At 57.4% G+C, this 14,027-nt stretch overlaps 1 protein-coding gene and 1 long non-coding RNA gene across 8 annotated transcripts in view; one reads left to right on the top strand and one right to left on the bottom strand.

The window, feature by feature from the left end:
* Positions 1 to 8: 8 nt before the first annotated feature.
* LOC125919673 (uncharacterized) lies at positions 9 to 7,879 on the top strand. The gene is made up of 4 exons (XR_007456856.1): positions 9 to 421; positions 7,179 to 7,361; positions 7,626 to 7,685; positions 7,780 to 7,879. It is a non-coding gene; the product is annotated as an uncharacterized LOC125919673 (long non-coding RNA).
* TTLL1 (TTL family tubulin polyglutamylase complex subunit L1) overlaps positions 3,276 to 14,027 on the bottom strand; it is a 267,977-nt gene continuing 257,225 nt past the window's right edge. For all 7 annotated transcript variants that reach the window (XM_049626462.1, XM_049626469.1, XM_049626466.1 and 4 more), the window contains 4 exons: positions 12,073 to 12,216; positions 10,007 to 10,093; positions 8,171 to 8,334; positions 3,276 to 3,549 (listed from right to left, as the gene is read on the bottom strand). In XM_049626462.1, the coding sequence (XP_049482419.1) occupies positions 3,420 to 3,549; positions 8,171 to 8,334; positions 10,007 to 10,093; positions 12,073 to 12,216 (525 nt within the window). In that variant the 3' untranslated portion in view covers positions 3,276 to 3,419. The remainder of the gene's footprint in view (positions 3,550 to 8,170; positions 8,335 to 10,006; positions 10,094 to 12,072; positions 12,217 to 14,027) is intronic.

Below are 14,027 nucleotides of genomic sequence, written 5' to 3' on the forward strand. Positions count from 1 at the left end.
CCCCCCCCCCCCCCCCCCCCCCCCGCAGTGCCCATCCAAAGGGAAATAATGGAAGCTGACAAGAAAGCACCAAGTGCCATCTGGACGAATCCACGCGAGGACCACTGCTGGAGCCCTGGGCCCGGCCATGAGCCGCGTTTACAGCCGCTGTTCTCCCGGCCTGCTTCGGCCATCGTGCACTTCCCACCCTCCTGTGTTCCAGAAGCTCAGAGGAAACATCTGATGTCACTAATGGAACAGTCAACATGTGACAAATCTATTTAGCAGACACTCGCTCTCACCTAGCAACCCGGTCGTCAGCAAACTAAGCACCTCACTCCTGATGCGACGGGGCTGCCCTCCGTGCTCAGGCTGAGGTCACCGCTCCCCGCCAGGGACTGACTCCACCCTTGTCCCGGATACACTGAGAGCAGAACCACCAGTAAGTGATTAGCCGGGTTGTAGGAACTCGTGGGGGGAAAGGCTGCGTGCAGGAGCCTGGAGCCAGGCCCGGGGGCCGCCCCCGCCCCGGGGTGAGCGGCCGCAGTCAGAGCCAGGACCCGGGGACCAGGGCCCTGCTTGTTCCTGAAGCAAATATACTTAATCCCCTTTCTGCACGCTAGGAAGCGAAGGTCCCAAGATCCACCGACTGACTGCCTTGGGACAAACTAATAAATGGCAGAGCCAGGCCTCAAGCCCAGGTCTGACTCAAACTCAAAGCCGCACCCGCCGTCAACACTGGACGTGAAATCGAGGGCTGCACAAGACGCACATACAAGTCCCGTCATTAAGGGGGAAGCTTCTCGGGCTTAAAGTGAGCACCGCAGACAACCCCCTCCCCCCCAGTGCAATTCATCCGGATGCTGGTTTGATATTCACACTGTACCTCTGTCCCTTTCCGTCCTACCACGTAAAAGGCCCTTTTCCCTAACACACAGGAGCGCGCATACACACGCGACACGACATCCAAGCCTGACGTGCGTTCACACCTGGGTACGGGAAAGAGCCCGATCTCTTATGTCCTCGGGACAATAGCATGAGAACAGATCCTGTGACTAACACCGGAACCAAAAAGCAGGGGGGGGAGTTCTAAAGATAGATTCAAGACGGTGACTGAAGCATCAGCAAACAGGTGTCCGGCAGGAAGGTCAAGTGAAAGGCTCTTACTAAAAGTAACCCACAGGGACGCCCGGGTGGCTCAGTCGGTTAAGCATCCGACTTCGGCTCAGGTCATGATCTCTCGGTCTGTGAGTTCCAGCCCCGCGTCGGGCTCTGAGCTGACCGCTCAGAGCCTGGAGCCGGTTTCGGATTCTGTGTCTCCCTCTCTCTCTGCCCCTCCCCTGCTCTCAAAAAGAAATAAACTTAAAACAAATTAAGAAAAAAGTAACCCGCGTCTCAAAGTTAGAACATGCGTCAGTCACTCTGCCCAACTGACTCAGGTGTCCCCGTGTCTTCCTCTGGGTCACTTAGCGTCCAGGGTGGCATCGTGTCCACACACCACACCCAGAGCTTGTCCTGGCTGATGGCCGCGGACAGTGCTTACCCCCCCCCCCCCCAGGCCTGCGGCAAACCCAGATGCTGACGTCACGTAAGCCACGGGGCGGGAACCGTCTGGGCCCATCTGACAGACTCACCTACAAAACCCAAGTGACGGAAACGGGTCTCTTCCCACAGCACCGACAGACAAAGGCCTTCGTAAAGATAAATTACGGACCAGTATTTGCAGGGGCAGGTTTCCCTCAGAGTCAAGTGCAAGGGAAGGAAGCCAAGACGGCTGTCAGGTTCAGTACCTCGCTTTGGCACAGCGGCAGGGGAGAGAGTCAGGTTTTGTTTTTGAAGTTCGTGCGGTATTTTCAAAACGTGAAGACCTCGTAAAAAACCAAATCACACGCCGAGGCTGGTACGCTCTGTGGAAGGAGCTGGTCTCCTCCGCTTGTGAATCCATTCTTCCAGCTCTAATGAAATAGAATGGGGCGCTGGGGTTTATAAGCAACATATATTTGGTTGTCACACGGTTCCTAAAAAAAAAAACCCTTGTTAATTTGCTTTCCAGGAGCTACAGGGACATCACTTTGTTATCACGTTTCGTGTGTTCCCAGTTCCTGAAATAGCTCCAGATAGCAAAGGTTGAAATGGGCGTTTTTCGGATTCCAACGAACCAGTTTGTGCTAAAGGCTGAGCGGTGGCTGGGGCTCCGGGGTGGCCTGGAGGGGGCTGGTTGAGGGAGCCCTAAAGCTAAAAAAGGAAAGCACAAATGATTACCTGATAGAGATCGAGGTCCTGCAGGATAGGAGGCTCCGTCAGTCTGCAACTGTTTTAACGATTTACAAGAAAAACAAGGCAAGCTCCAGAAACCTACGAGCCTCCCAGCCTCCGTTTCCTGGAGCCCTAACGTCACCCTCCCCTCCAGAGTGCTGTGGGGAACTAAGGCAAGAAGAAAATGTAGATAAAATTACGCGTCCTTGTAACCTGCAGCGCACTGACAGATACCTGAGGCAAATACAGAGGAGAACATTCCTCCAGGAAGCCCCTAGGGTCTTAAGGTTAATGCTTTGCTTGCTGGAGGGAAAAAAAACAATCTTAGCTTGACAAGCAAAGGCTCAGGTATCCTAGGAATCCTCCTTAGCAATGAGAGTCCTTTTGTTTTTTAAAAGTTTTAAATGTTTATTCATTTTTGAGAGAGAGGGGGCCGGGGAGGGGCAGGGAGAGAGGGAGACCCGGAATCGGAATCGGAAGCAGGTTCCAGGCTCTGAGCTGTCAGCACAGAGCCCGACGCGGGGCTCGGGCTCAAGAACCGTGAGATCATGACCTGAGCCGAGGTCGACGCTTAACCGAATGAGCCACCCAGGAGCCCCTGAAAGTCCTTTTGGAGGCCTCCCTTTGGCCTTCCCTCGCCTCCCCTAACTCTGTGGTATAGAACCAGTCACGCCTCACGACCCCAGTGCAGCTTTCTGTCCAGGGTCCTGTCCACGTGCTTTAACAGAATCACCTTTTCGCACCAAAGACGTCTCAAGAATTCTTTCTTGGCCGTGGGCCCCGGACCCCCACCGTCACTTCAGAAGTGCATCAGTGGGGGCGCGGGAGGGGCCGTCTCGCGGGACGTGGGCCCTTCACCCGTGGGATCCGACGCCATCTCCAGGCAGATGGTGTCAGAATTGAGTTAAATCGTAGGACACCCAGCACCAGCCGGAGACGCGCAGAATCGCTTGGGGTGGGAAAAATCCCCCCGTCTGGGGTCCGAAGTACCGTGCGAGAGAGATGGAGAAGCAGGGCCCCTCTCCCTCGCGAGACACTCCTTAACCTTTCAAAGAAGTGCCTTTATTTATTTACAGGGCTTACGAAAGGAAAAAAAGCTCTAGAAAAAAGGAAATTTCAAAATAGGCCCAGGTGTGGGGAGCATGTGGGAGGGTCGGGCTGCGGTCTTCTGCGCCTCCTGGTGGTCACTTCCAGGTTGTGAGGACGGTTCTCCCCGAGTCTCTCGATCGGCCCCCTCTGGGCCCCAGCGACTGGCCCTGGCGACTTCTCAGCTCCCGGTCAGCCCCGTCGCCCTGCGCCAGCTCTTCATCATAGCTGGAAACAGAGGGACATCTTCAGGGTCCAGCAGCAGCAATGCCACGCACGGCCACTGGCCACTGAGCGGCGGCGTGGCGAATCCCGCAGCAGCCAGGGAAGCGGCCCGGCCCCCACCCTGCGCTCCCCCAGCCCACCAAACCCTGCCCGAGGCCACAGAGCGCAGGCGTGCTGCCTTGTTAAACTGTTTTCGAGAACAGCTGACATCTTATAAAAGGCTACCAGATGGAACGGCGCAATGACCCCCAAGGGAAACATGAGTGAGACACCAGGATGGTGAGGGAGAAAGCTGACGTCCGGAAATATTTTTGCGCACAGCATCTGGGGGCAGGTTATGACTGACCCCGGTTGAGATCGGGAACGGGGTGTGAATGACCCACCCGGGAGGAGGGGGCCAGGACAGGGAGAGGCTCACAAGAAAGCAGGGCCCTCCCAAGAAAGGCTAGATCCTGCCTCCACCAGCCTCGACTTACCCGCCCCTCTCCATTAACATTCGCGCACCAGGCCTGTGTAGGAAAGCGCATGATCTGTGTAGGAAACAGAGCCTGGGCTTTCGCCTTGGAAAGAACTGAGCTGGGACCCTGGACGCTCCCGCCCGATGATGACATCTATCGGGGCAGTCCCTGGCCCCTCTCGCCACGATGAGCCTCTCTTACGGGGTCCATGAGGGTGGAGAAACCCCACCGCACCGCTCGCCGGCCCTGGCAGGTGCAGGCTCTGGCGAACGAGGTCTCCTCTCCCCACCGTGACTTCACATCACCCTCCTGACTCAGAACAGCGGGCCTTACGATCCCATCCCCACTTTCTGTATGCTGTGAAACCTCATTCACGGGGGTCATTTGGTGGCCACGCCCTGACTGAGGACCCTCTGTGATAAGCAGACATCCGTGCCAAATGCAACAGGGACTAAGATGCTGAGTTATGTCGCGTTGGCTGAATTTTGCTCACTTTGGGAAAAGGGTATATTTCTGTTAAATGTTTATTCCCAGAATCAGAGTGTGGTGTGGGACAGAAGCTTCTCAAGCTGCAGAACACAGTCTCTGCATCGTGCTTCTGGTGGCAAACTGGGGGCTGAGAAGGAAGGGCAAGGAGGGGAAAGGCCAGTTTGTTGGGCTTCTCTCTGTCGGGATGGGGATCAGGGCAACAACGGGGACCCCCGTCTCCCCCGTCTCCCTAAGGAGAGATGATGCCGAAGGGAGGACTCCCCAGGGACGCTGGAGGGTCCGCCTGTGGGGGGTCCTCCCAGGCCCCTCTCCACCCCAGGGACTGCTAGAGCCCCTGGACGCCCCGTTCGCATGTCAGCACCCACCCGTTGGCACCTGCTGCCGGTTCTGTGCCTGTGCTGCTGACCTAAGGGCCGGAGTGACCCCATCCGTCTGGCTCGCAGTTGCCCCAGCACCTCGCTCTGGGGCGGGTGTGCAGTGAGAATGTGCTGAATGATGGGGTGGGGGGAGACCCACACAGGGATTACCAGTCTCACTGTGCATTTGTGCTGGTGTGTGCAGCTTGCAAACCTGACAGAAACAAGCATTTGGCAAGCAGCTGGCATCTGGGACGAGCTGTTCCCAGGGGTGGGATGGCCCCCGATGGAGGAGAATCAGGCAGGAGGGTTTTCAAGGGCCCCCTCCCATTCCAGCAGGCTTTCCTCCTGGCTTTTTTTTTTTTCAGTTGACTTATTTTGAGAGAGGAAGAGAGACTGAGAGAGAGAGCTCGCACAGCAGGGGAGGGACAGCGGGAGAAGGAAAGAGAAAATCCCAAGCGGGCTCTGTGCCGTCAGCTTGGAGCCCAATGCAGGGCTCGATCCCACAAACTGCAAAATCATGACCTGATATGAAATCCAGAGTTGGTTGCCCAACCGACTGAGCCACCCAGGCGCCCCTCCCCCTGGCTTTTTGACAAGTGGATGGCCGTCATCGGCAGGGTTCAGGCAGTGTTTTGAGGCCTGTACGAGTATACCCAGCACCTTCAGACCTGGGCCTGGAGGCCGCAGGCACAGGGGGCGGGGCCTCATGGCTTGAAGGCCAGGACGGCAATCAGGGCGACCAGAGCGCCTATTTCTGGGGGCCGGCGGCAGCAGCAGCCCTGTGACCTTGGGCAGTTCACTGGCACCCCGGCTTCCTCCTCCTCCTGCCGGCACCCCCGGAGGACCGCTGGGAGCAACACTCCAGGAAGGCAGAGCACCTAGCTGGGCAGGAAGCCGGGGCCCGGCCTCCTGCTGCGGGAGGGAGGCCGAGGCTGTGAGCCACAAACAGGGTCATCTGAAGCACGGGGAGCAGTCCTGAGTGGAAGCGTCTGGAACTATCAGCTCTGGGCTGGAGCCTTCCTTACGTGTGGGGCGGGGAGAGGGCAGCTGAGTGGGTTGGTGGGGGGAGGGGGGGTCACCTCTCTGTCTCTTCACCTAACCGCAGGGAGGCTCTGACCTCCGCATCTTCAACGGGGAGCAGAGTGTCTGCCACCCTCCCCCGCGGGCTCCCGGCAGCCCCGCCACCCACCAGCCTGGGCTGGGAGCTCGCGGATCCTGGTCCCTCACGCTGCTGGCGAGAGGCAAGACTCCTCCCCACGCTCTGCCCCCACCTGTCTCAGAGGCTGTCGGGGCTCAGCCCCCCGTCTCCTCCACGTCACCCTGCACGTCCCTCGCTGCCACCCCCGGAGGCCCCGCACACGCTCCAGTCTGACCCCCCTCCCCCCAAACTCTTCCTTCGCGCCCTCAGATCTCCGTCGCCAGCAAACCCGAGTCCTCGGCCTCATCCTGGAAACGTCCCCTGCACCTTCCCGTGCTAAAACCTGGCTCTCCCTGAAGACGTTGCTTCCCTGCAGCCCCACCTGTAGGGGTGCTCTCTCTCCCACCCATCATGCCCCTGGGCCTGGAGTGAGCCCCGCTGGTCAAAACCTCCTTCCCGGGTCGGGAGGACCCACCACCCTCCTTGCGCGGTTACCCAGAACCCTCCACGGCACTGCCCCTAACTGCTTAAGGCTCGGGCTCCTGGCTCACAACCCCGGTGACCGCAATGACCAAACAGAGGAGACCCCAGTTCCCTGACCCTGCGCCCCCTCCCCCCACGACCTTGTCCTCCCCCAGCTCAGACCATTCCCACGGCACCTGACCTTGTCCCGTTCAGCAACCGCCATTCCTGCAAAACCCGGACCGCAGACGCTCACCCTGACCGCTCCTCTCCCGCTCGCTTCCCGGGCGTCCCCACCCCAGCGACTCCAACCACCGGGATCTCGGATCACCTCCCACCCCTCCCACCGTCCTCCTCTCTCGCCATCCTCCTTGCCTGACAAGCCCCCAGAGCGGCTCACTTCCCACCCTCTGCTCACCCTGCACTCGGACCAGGCAGCTGACCGTGGCTGGAGAAAACGGTCAAGGGCACCGAGCGCTCGCGCTTGAAGCTCCCCTCCGCCGCCCTTGGAGGCTCCACACTCTTGTCTGCGGAGCTGACCTTCCACCCTCCCCTGTACCACTCGCCCATCATCGACACCACGCAGGGCAGAGGCTCTGCGGTCCAAGCCCCCCCCACCCGCAGCGCCTCCAACTGGGAGCCTGGGACCTTGTGCTGCGAGAAGTTCACTACAAATTTCTTCCCTTGTTTTCTTGAAACATTAAACACGCGTTTTTACTTTCACAGAAATACGTAACGTGAACCTGACACACAGGCCCCTTCCAGTTCGGGACACTATCTCCCTTTTCTCTCCGGCTCCCTTCCACACCTCACGGCCCGTGGCGGCAACATCCGTGTGGACAAGCTGATGCGCGGCCCTCCACGTTTCCGGGCTCGCCCACGCTCACGGAGGCAGCCCGACACACAGACGTATGTCCACGCTGGGGGCGGGGGGGGGGGGGGGGGGCTGAGGCCACTGCCCGTTTAACAAGGATTCTGGGATGCGCTTTCCTCCCTCACCGTCCCCGCCTCCACGGCAGAGCTCCGGGGCCACGTGTCAGTGGCCACCCACTACCCCGTGGTACGAACGAGTGGTACTTCATGTATCCACTGCCCTCCTGACGCTGCTCCCACTTTTTGTCACTGCCGATGGGCCACACCACCTCTCTAAACCTTTGTCTCCGCATGCCTAAGGTGGAGCTAATGATGACACTGACCTCAGGAGGGGGCTGGGGGAACGAAGCACGGAAACACGTGAGTCAAGCCCTTGGCAGTTTCTGGCACGTGGTCAGCCCTCAACTGCCTGCTACTATTGTTACCATTTCTTGTCTTTCCCTCTGCACCACAGCCCCACGCAAAAGGCGCACAAACTGAGGCTCAAAGAGTTGCAGAGTTCCTCAATGTCATACATCTCCAAGTGGCGGGGCCTGGGTGCGAGCTGGGCCCGGGGTGGGGGGGTGGGAGGTAAGCCACAGAGATCTCCTGTTCCCACCTTACAAGGTGCCCAGCGTGTGGCAAACGCTTCATGAATACTTATCAAACAAAAGGCCTAGACAAAGACCTTAGTTTAATACCCGTTCTTTCGCGACAACGTGATCTATCCCGGAACACCGTTAGTAAAAGAAAGACTCAGCCCAAACAAGGCAAGTCCACACACAACCAGAAAATCCACGCTGGGCCTTGCCACCCCTCCGTCTGACACACACGAGGACGGCTGCCCGGTCCGCACGCAAACTTACAGAATTTCGTAATTGCCAAGAACTTCCTTCGGGGGTGATTTGTTCCATTTACAGTCTGGAATCTCGCCATTAGGGACTGCGATATTGAGGGTGTCATTGATCAGGTTATACTTAAGGATTCGGTCGTTGGCGGTGCTGGAGGTGAGAGACGGGGACGCGTTCACCTACGAGAGGAAAGGAATCACTCTTCACGTGGATCACTGGCTCCTTTGGCATGAAAACACACACTGCAGAGGAAAACGCGGGCTACCGCGCGTTTTAGGCAAAATTGTCAATTCGTCCCATTAATGTATAGTATCTTCAGGCACCTCGTATAGGAAGCGTTTTAGGATCCTACTTTCAGTCAGCCGTTAGATGAAATATAAAAAGTCAGACACAGGTTGGGATTACGACCTACAAATCGCTCAGCACACAGATAAAAATGTTAAGTGAACGCAGATCATAAACCTAACCTCCGTGTCTACCTGTGTAGACACTCTCCCCCAAGTATTGGAAGCCACTCAGAGCTTTGCTAGAATCAGCAAACCCAATTACCCTAAGTAGCATCGTGGGTTGAAGTAAAAAGTCATGTGTCCCCGGGGCGCCTGGGTGGCTCAGTCGGTTAAGTGTCCGACTTCGGCTCGGGTCATGATCTCACGGTTCGTGGATTCAAGCCCCACGTCGGGCTCTGTGCTACCAGCTGGGAGCCTGGAGCCTGCCTCTGATTCTGCGTCTCCCTCTCTCTCTGCCCCTCCCCTGCTCATACTCTCTCTCTCTCTCTCGATCTCTCAAAAATAAATAATAAAGATTAAAAAATAAATAAAAAAAAAAAAGGAATGTGTCCCCTCCGCTCCGCCTTTTAAGCAATCTCTACACCCAACGTGGGGCTCGAACTCACAACCCCCGAGATCAAGAGTCACATGTTCCACTGAATGGGCCAGTCAGGCGTCCCCAGTGGGCCCCTTTTTGGCGAAGAGAGTAATACCTCACCAATAAAGCAATATTCTGACAAATGGAACCCATCTGATAAACGGAAGGTTAGTCCCCTAAGGCCTCTGAGGAGCTAAGGAACGTCAGGAGTCCTCAGGTTAAAATGCACGGACTGTGTGGAGAGTCACGCAGGCCCTCAGTCACCAGCTATTTACTCCACTTCAGGCACAGCTGTAATGACCTTGGTTAGCTGCTTCGTCAGGCCACGGCAGAGTGGAGGCAAAAACCTGCAAGTTACTCGGGTTTCTCCCAAACAGTCAGGCTGTGTCTTCGTGCTGCTGGTAGGGTATCTAACGTATACAAAGGGGCTGCATGAACCTCAGGCGCCCTTGAAATTACCACTGTAGCATATCGTCATGCCCTAATTATCATAAATAGGCTACAATTAAGGTCTGTTATGTTAGAAGGAGTATTCGTCATATTCCCAATTAAGGTCCTGGCTCATCAAGGAAAGCTTGACTGCCATTCAAGTGACTCGCTTTAAAATGGAAAAAAAGGGCTCTGTAGTGCAATGGCTAGCGCACTGAACTTCTGAAACGGAAAACCAGAGCACGTAAATATTTTACACACGCGTCTGTCGATCTCTCTACATATCTGTGTGTATCTCTGCACACGCGGGTTGGACGGCGTAAGAAGTAACGCGGGGAGTGCTATTTTGGAAGTTTGCTCCCTGATAACCTGACTCTTCCGGCAGCTTCCTGCAGGGGCGGCTCCCACTGTCCACCATCAGCAAACTTGTCCGACCTGCCCGTCTGTCCCCGTCACCTTCCAGAGCCTCACGTGCCCCGGCCCTGCCGCCTGGCCTGAGAGACGGGGCAGAGGCAGCCGGGAGGGCGACCGGCCACACGCGCTCCTGTGGGCGGTTACCTCAATCAGCCAGGGCTTCAGCTTGTCGTCGATGATGATGTCATAGCCATAGCACTCGAAGCAGTGTTTGTCGTTGTTCATCACCGGCTGTAAGAAAGGAACTAGTGTCTTGTACAGCCAGCCTCGGGAGGGCCCGGCTGGGACCACCGCCCCGAACACAGGGCAGGTCACGGGGCAGGACCTGCTCGGGGTCCCGACGTGACGTATGGGGTCTCACCACCAAGATCAGCGCTCCCCACCTCCACCCCCAGTGCCGCCTCCCATCCTTCCCCGGCTCCTCCCACAGGGCCCAGACTCGGAAACTTCCCTCGGCCTCTGAGGGCACTTCCTGAAGTGATTACCGGTGTCTCCGGGTCTCACTCATCACAGGCTTGATCAAAGCAACCATGTGTCTGTTGGCATGGGACTGTCCTCAGAGTGGACAGAAGCCCAGCTCCAGAGTGCAGGCCTGTGCAACCTCGTCACAGGCCCTTCTCAGGTCCTCAGGGATGCGGGGAGCCAGGCTATGAACCTCTGTTCTCTTTGACAAGCCAATCTGTTTACTAAAAATTTGGGGATTTTCTTTTTAATTTTTTTTGTTCCATTTTTATTTTAAAAACTTTTAAATGTTTATTTATTTTTGAGAGAGAGAGAGAGAGACAGAGCATGAGTGGGGAGGGGCAGAGAGAGGGAGACACAGAGTCCCAAGCAGGCTCCAGGCTCTGAGCCGTCAGCACAGAGCCCGACGCGGGGCTCGAACCCACAGACCACGAGATCCTGATCTGAGCTGAAGTCCGACGCTTAACCCACTGAGCCACCCGGGCGCCCCTCTTTTTAACTTTCAATTCCACTTCATAAACTGTTCTCCAGGTACATAAAAAACCCTGCCAGCCGCTCGCTTACAATGCGGGTCCCCAGGCCCCACCGAGGCTACTTGGATGAAAACCTGTGGGAAGGCCTAGCAAGCAGCCATGTCACATACACCTGGGGACCCTGCTGTCCCCCACAGTGAGTAAAGCCCACAGACACAGCAGTGAGGCCTTTTCACACATTAGTGGGCATGTGGACTCTACTTCAAATGCTGGATCTAGAACCAAAAACTCCTGAGGGGGACACAGGCCAGTCCAGCCTCACTCACTGGAGGAAAACTAGGCTGGGGGGGCAGAGGCTGGTTTCCCAGGGGAGTCAGTGGGCCCGCATCTTGCCGGAGAGCGGTCCTACCCCGGCCACTGCCCACACCACCGTCCAGGCAGCCTGTGCAGGACAGGAGGTTGCTAGCTCCCCCAGCCCCCACCCCACTGTCTCCCGGTTTCCCAGAGACGGCCTCCGAGGCTCAGAGGGGCTGGGCGTACACCCTCCAAGGGACGTGCCGCCTACTCTCCGAGCCGGGCCGAGTGCCCTCGGGTGTCACACCCACTGGGCCGGTCTGTTGGGAGCCCCCTCGGCAGGCCTGGGCCCCAACGCCTGTCCCCGCGCTTCCCCACTCCGGGGCCGGGCCTCCGTTTTGCTTCTGAGTCGCGGGGTGATGAGCATCTGGGAGCCCACACGTGAAGCTCGGGGCACAGCCGCCCACGCACCGGTGGCCTGCTGTTTATTCCTTCCCGTTCCCTCAAAACCAGCCGCACACCTGCTGCGGCACAGCAAAATAAGACACCAACGGGGACTGCGAGCCAGCCAACGAGGAGCACGCTTGGGGCAACAGGGAGGTGGGTTTCCAGCATCCCGACGTCCATGACCCCACAGAGCGGGAGGCCTAAACTCGAGGAGGCCACCGCGAGTCCACCTCTGACCAGCAGCTTACGCCAAAACACGCCCCCTCGATCCGATGGCACAGACGGGCTGCAGGGGACACCGCCAGGACTCGCCTGGGCCGGCGGCTGCCGAGGAAGGCCCGGCACCCGGCACGCCCTGGGCGGCACCCGGCCGGAAGCTGGCCCCTCTCCCTCCGCCAAGCTGCCCCCGCCTCTGGCAGACGCGTGGCCACGAGGGAGGTGGGCCCGTAAAGACGAGTCTCCGTGGCCAAAGAACCAGCAGCCCTCCCCGCCCCACTCGGCGGCTCCCAGGCCCGACCCCCGCCCTTCTCTCACCGCCACGGCCTTCAGCGACTGCACGACGATCCAGTGGATCTCGTCGAACAGCTTGCCGGTCACCTCCTTGCCTCGGGTGCTCTCCAGGTACAGCCGCAGGTTGTTCACCGTCCACTTGCCCCCGTGGATGTGGTTGTAGTCCTCCTGGCGACGGGAAAGGACACGGGGCCCCAGGCAATGCACCCTGAGGACCCCAGCACTTGCTCTCTCACCCTAGAACGGTGCTGGGTGCTCCTGCCCCGTGAGGACCTGGACCTCCTATACGGGGCTTGGTTTCAAATACCCACCTCTGGGCGCCTGGGGGGCTCAGTCGGTGCCCGACTTTGGCTCAGGCCGTGATCTCACGGTTCGTGAGTTCGAGCCCCGCGTCGGGCTCTGTGCTGACGGCTCGGAGCCTGGAGCCTGCTTTGGATTCTGTGTCTCCCTCGCTCTCTGCCCCTCCCCCGCTCATGCTCTGTCTCTCTCAAAAATTAAAAAAAAAAAAATTAAAAAAAAATAAAATACCCATCTCTGGGCGCCTGGGGGGCTCAGTCGGTTAAGTGTCCGACTCTTGGTTTCGGCTCAGGTCACGATCTCAGGATTCACGAGTTCGAGCCCCACATCGAGCTCTGTGCCAACAGTGCAGAACCTATTTGGGATTCCCTCTCCTCTCTCTCTGCCCCATCCCACTCGTGCTCTCTCTCAAAATAAACTTTAAAAAAATAATAAAAAAAAAAGAAACACCACCTCTGTAGTTCACTCATAATTAGCAATTCATACCCTGCAATGAGGGTGGAGTATGTCACTCAGACCCCCCTTCAAGATCAAGACACTCCCTCTTCTGGCGGAGACCCTCGCTGGGAGCTGCCCTTGGCTAAGGGGAACAGAACAGTCCAAGGTCACGCCCGCCCCAGCGGCCCGTAGTCCGTGACGGGCTGATGCCAGGGAATCTCGGCCCCTGCTGCAGCTGCGCCCCAGCTCGACCCTCCCTCTGCCCTGTCCTCACCCCCCTGCCCTCCCCATGTTGCCCCAGCAAACCCCCCATGCATTCATTTCTGCCTCCGAGTCTGCTTCCAGAGAACCCAACCTGAGACAGGCCAGTGCCAGGCACCGTGGTCCAAGAGCACCACACAGCTGGTCACAACATCCCGCCTGCGCGAAAGAGGACTCGGGCTCGGGGAGGTTACCTGACCTGCCCAGGGTTCCACGCAGGCTGTGAGGGAGCTGGGACCCGAGCCTGGCTTTCCCACCCCCCATCCAGAGCGCTCTCTATTTCTCTGACTCTAAACATGAAATCTCTACCCCACTCCTCTTTTTTGGGAGGCAAAAAGCTAAAAATCCCGAAGTATGTCTGGAGGTTGTGAGGCTAGGTTTCACTCTCCTAAATAAAAAGGTGAGAACTTTTGAAAAGAAATGAAAAGAAAACCAGCCTAAGAAAGGACAAACACCACCGACTCAAAACGGACTTGGTTTTCATAGAAAAACAGAATTAACCACGTTAAAAAAAATACCTTTGAGGTCAGAGACACATTTACACATCAGTTTCACTTAGATACCTTAAAAGGCGAGCTACCCAAACATGTTCACCTCAAATGGTCTCTCTAATAACTCAGTGTCTGTACCCCAAAAACAGGGACTTGGAGAAGTTACAGGGAAACCAGGCTACCTGCCCACCCACACCTTTCTTTTTCCAGTTACAGATTCTTACTAGCAAGAAAAGTTTACTTAAAAGATAAAGTTCTAGGGGCGCCTGGGTGACTTAGTCGGTTAAGCGTCCGACTTCGGCTCAGGTCACGATCTCGCGGTCCGTGAGTTCGAGTCCCGCGTCAGGCTCTGTGCTGATGGCTCAGAGCCTGGAGCCTGCTTCGGATTCTGTGTCTCCCTCTCTCTTTGCCCCCCCTCCCATCCCCACTCACCCTCAAAAATAAATAAATAAACAGGGGCTCCTGGGTGGCTCAGTCGGTTAAGCGTCCGAC

Source organism: Panthera uncia, chromosome B4 (assembly GCF_023721935.1).
Source record: "Panthera uncia isolate 11264 chromosome B4, Puncia_PCG_1.0, whole genome shotgun sequence".
NCBI classification, from domain to species: domain Eukaryota; kingdom Metazoa; phylum Chordata; class Mammalia; order Carnivora; family Felidae; genus Panthera; species Panthera uncia.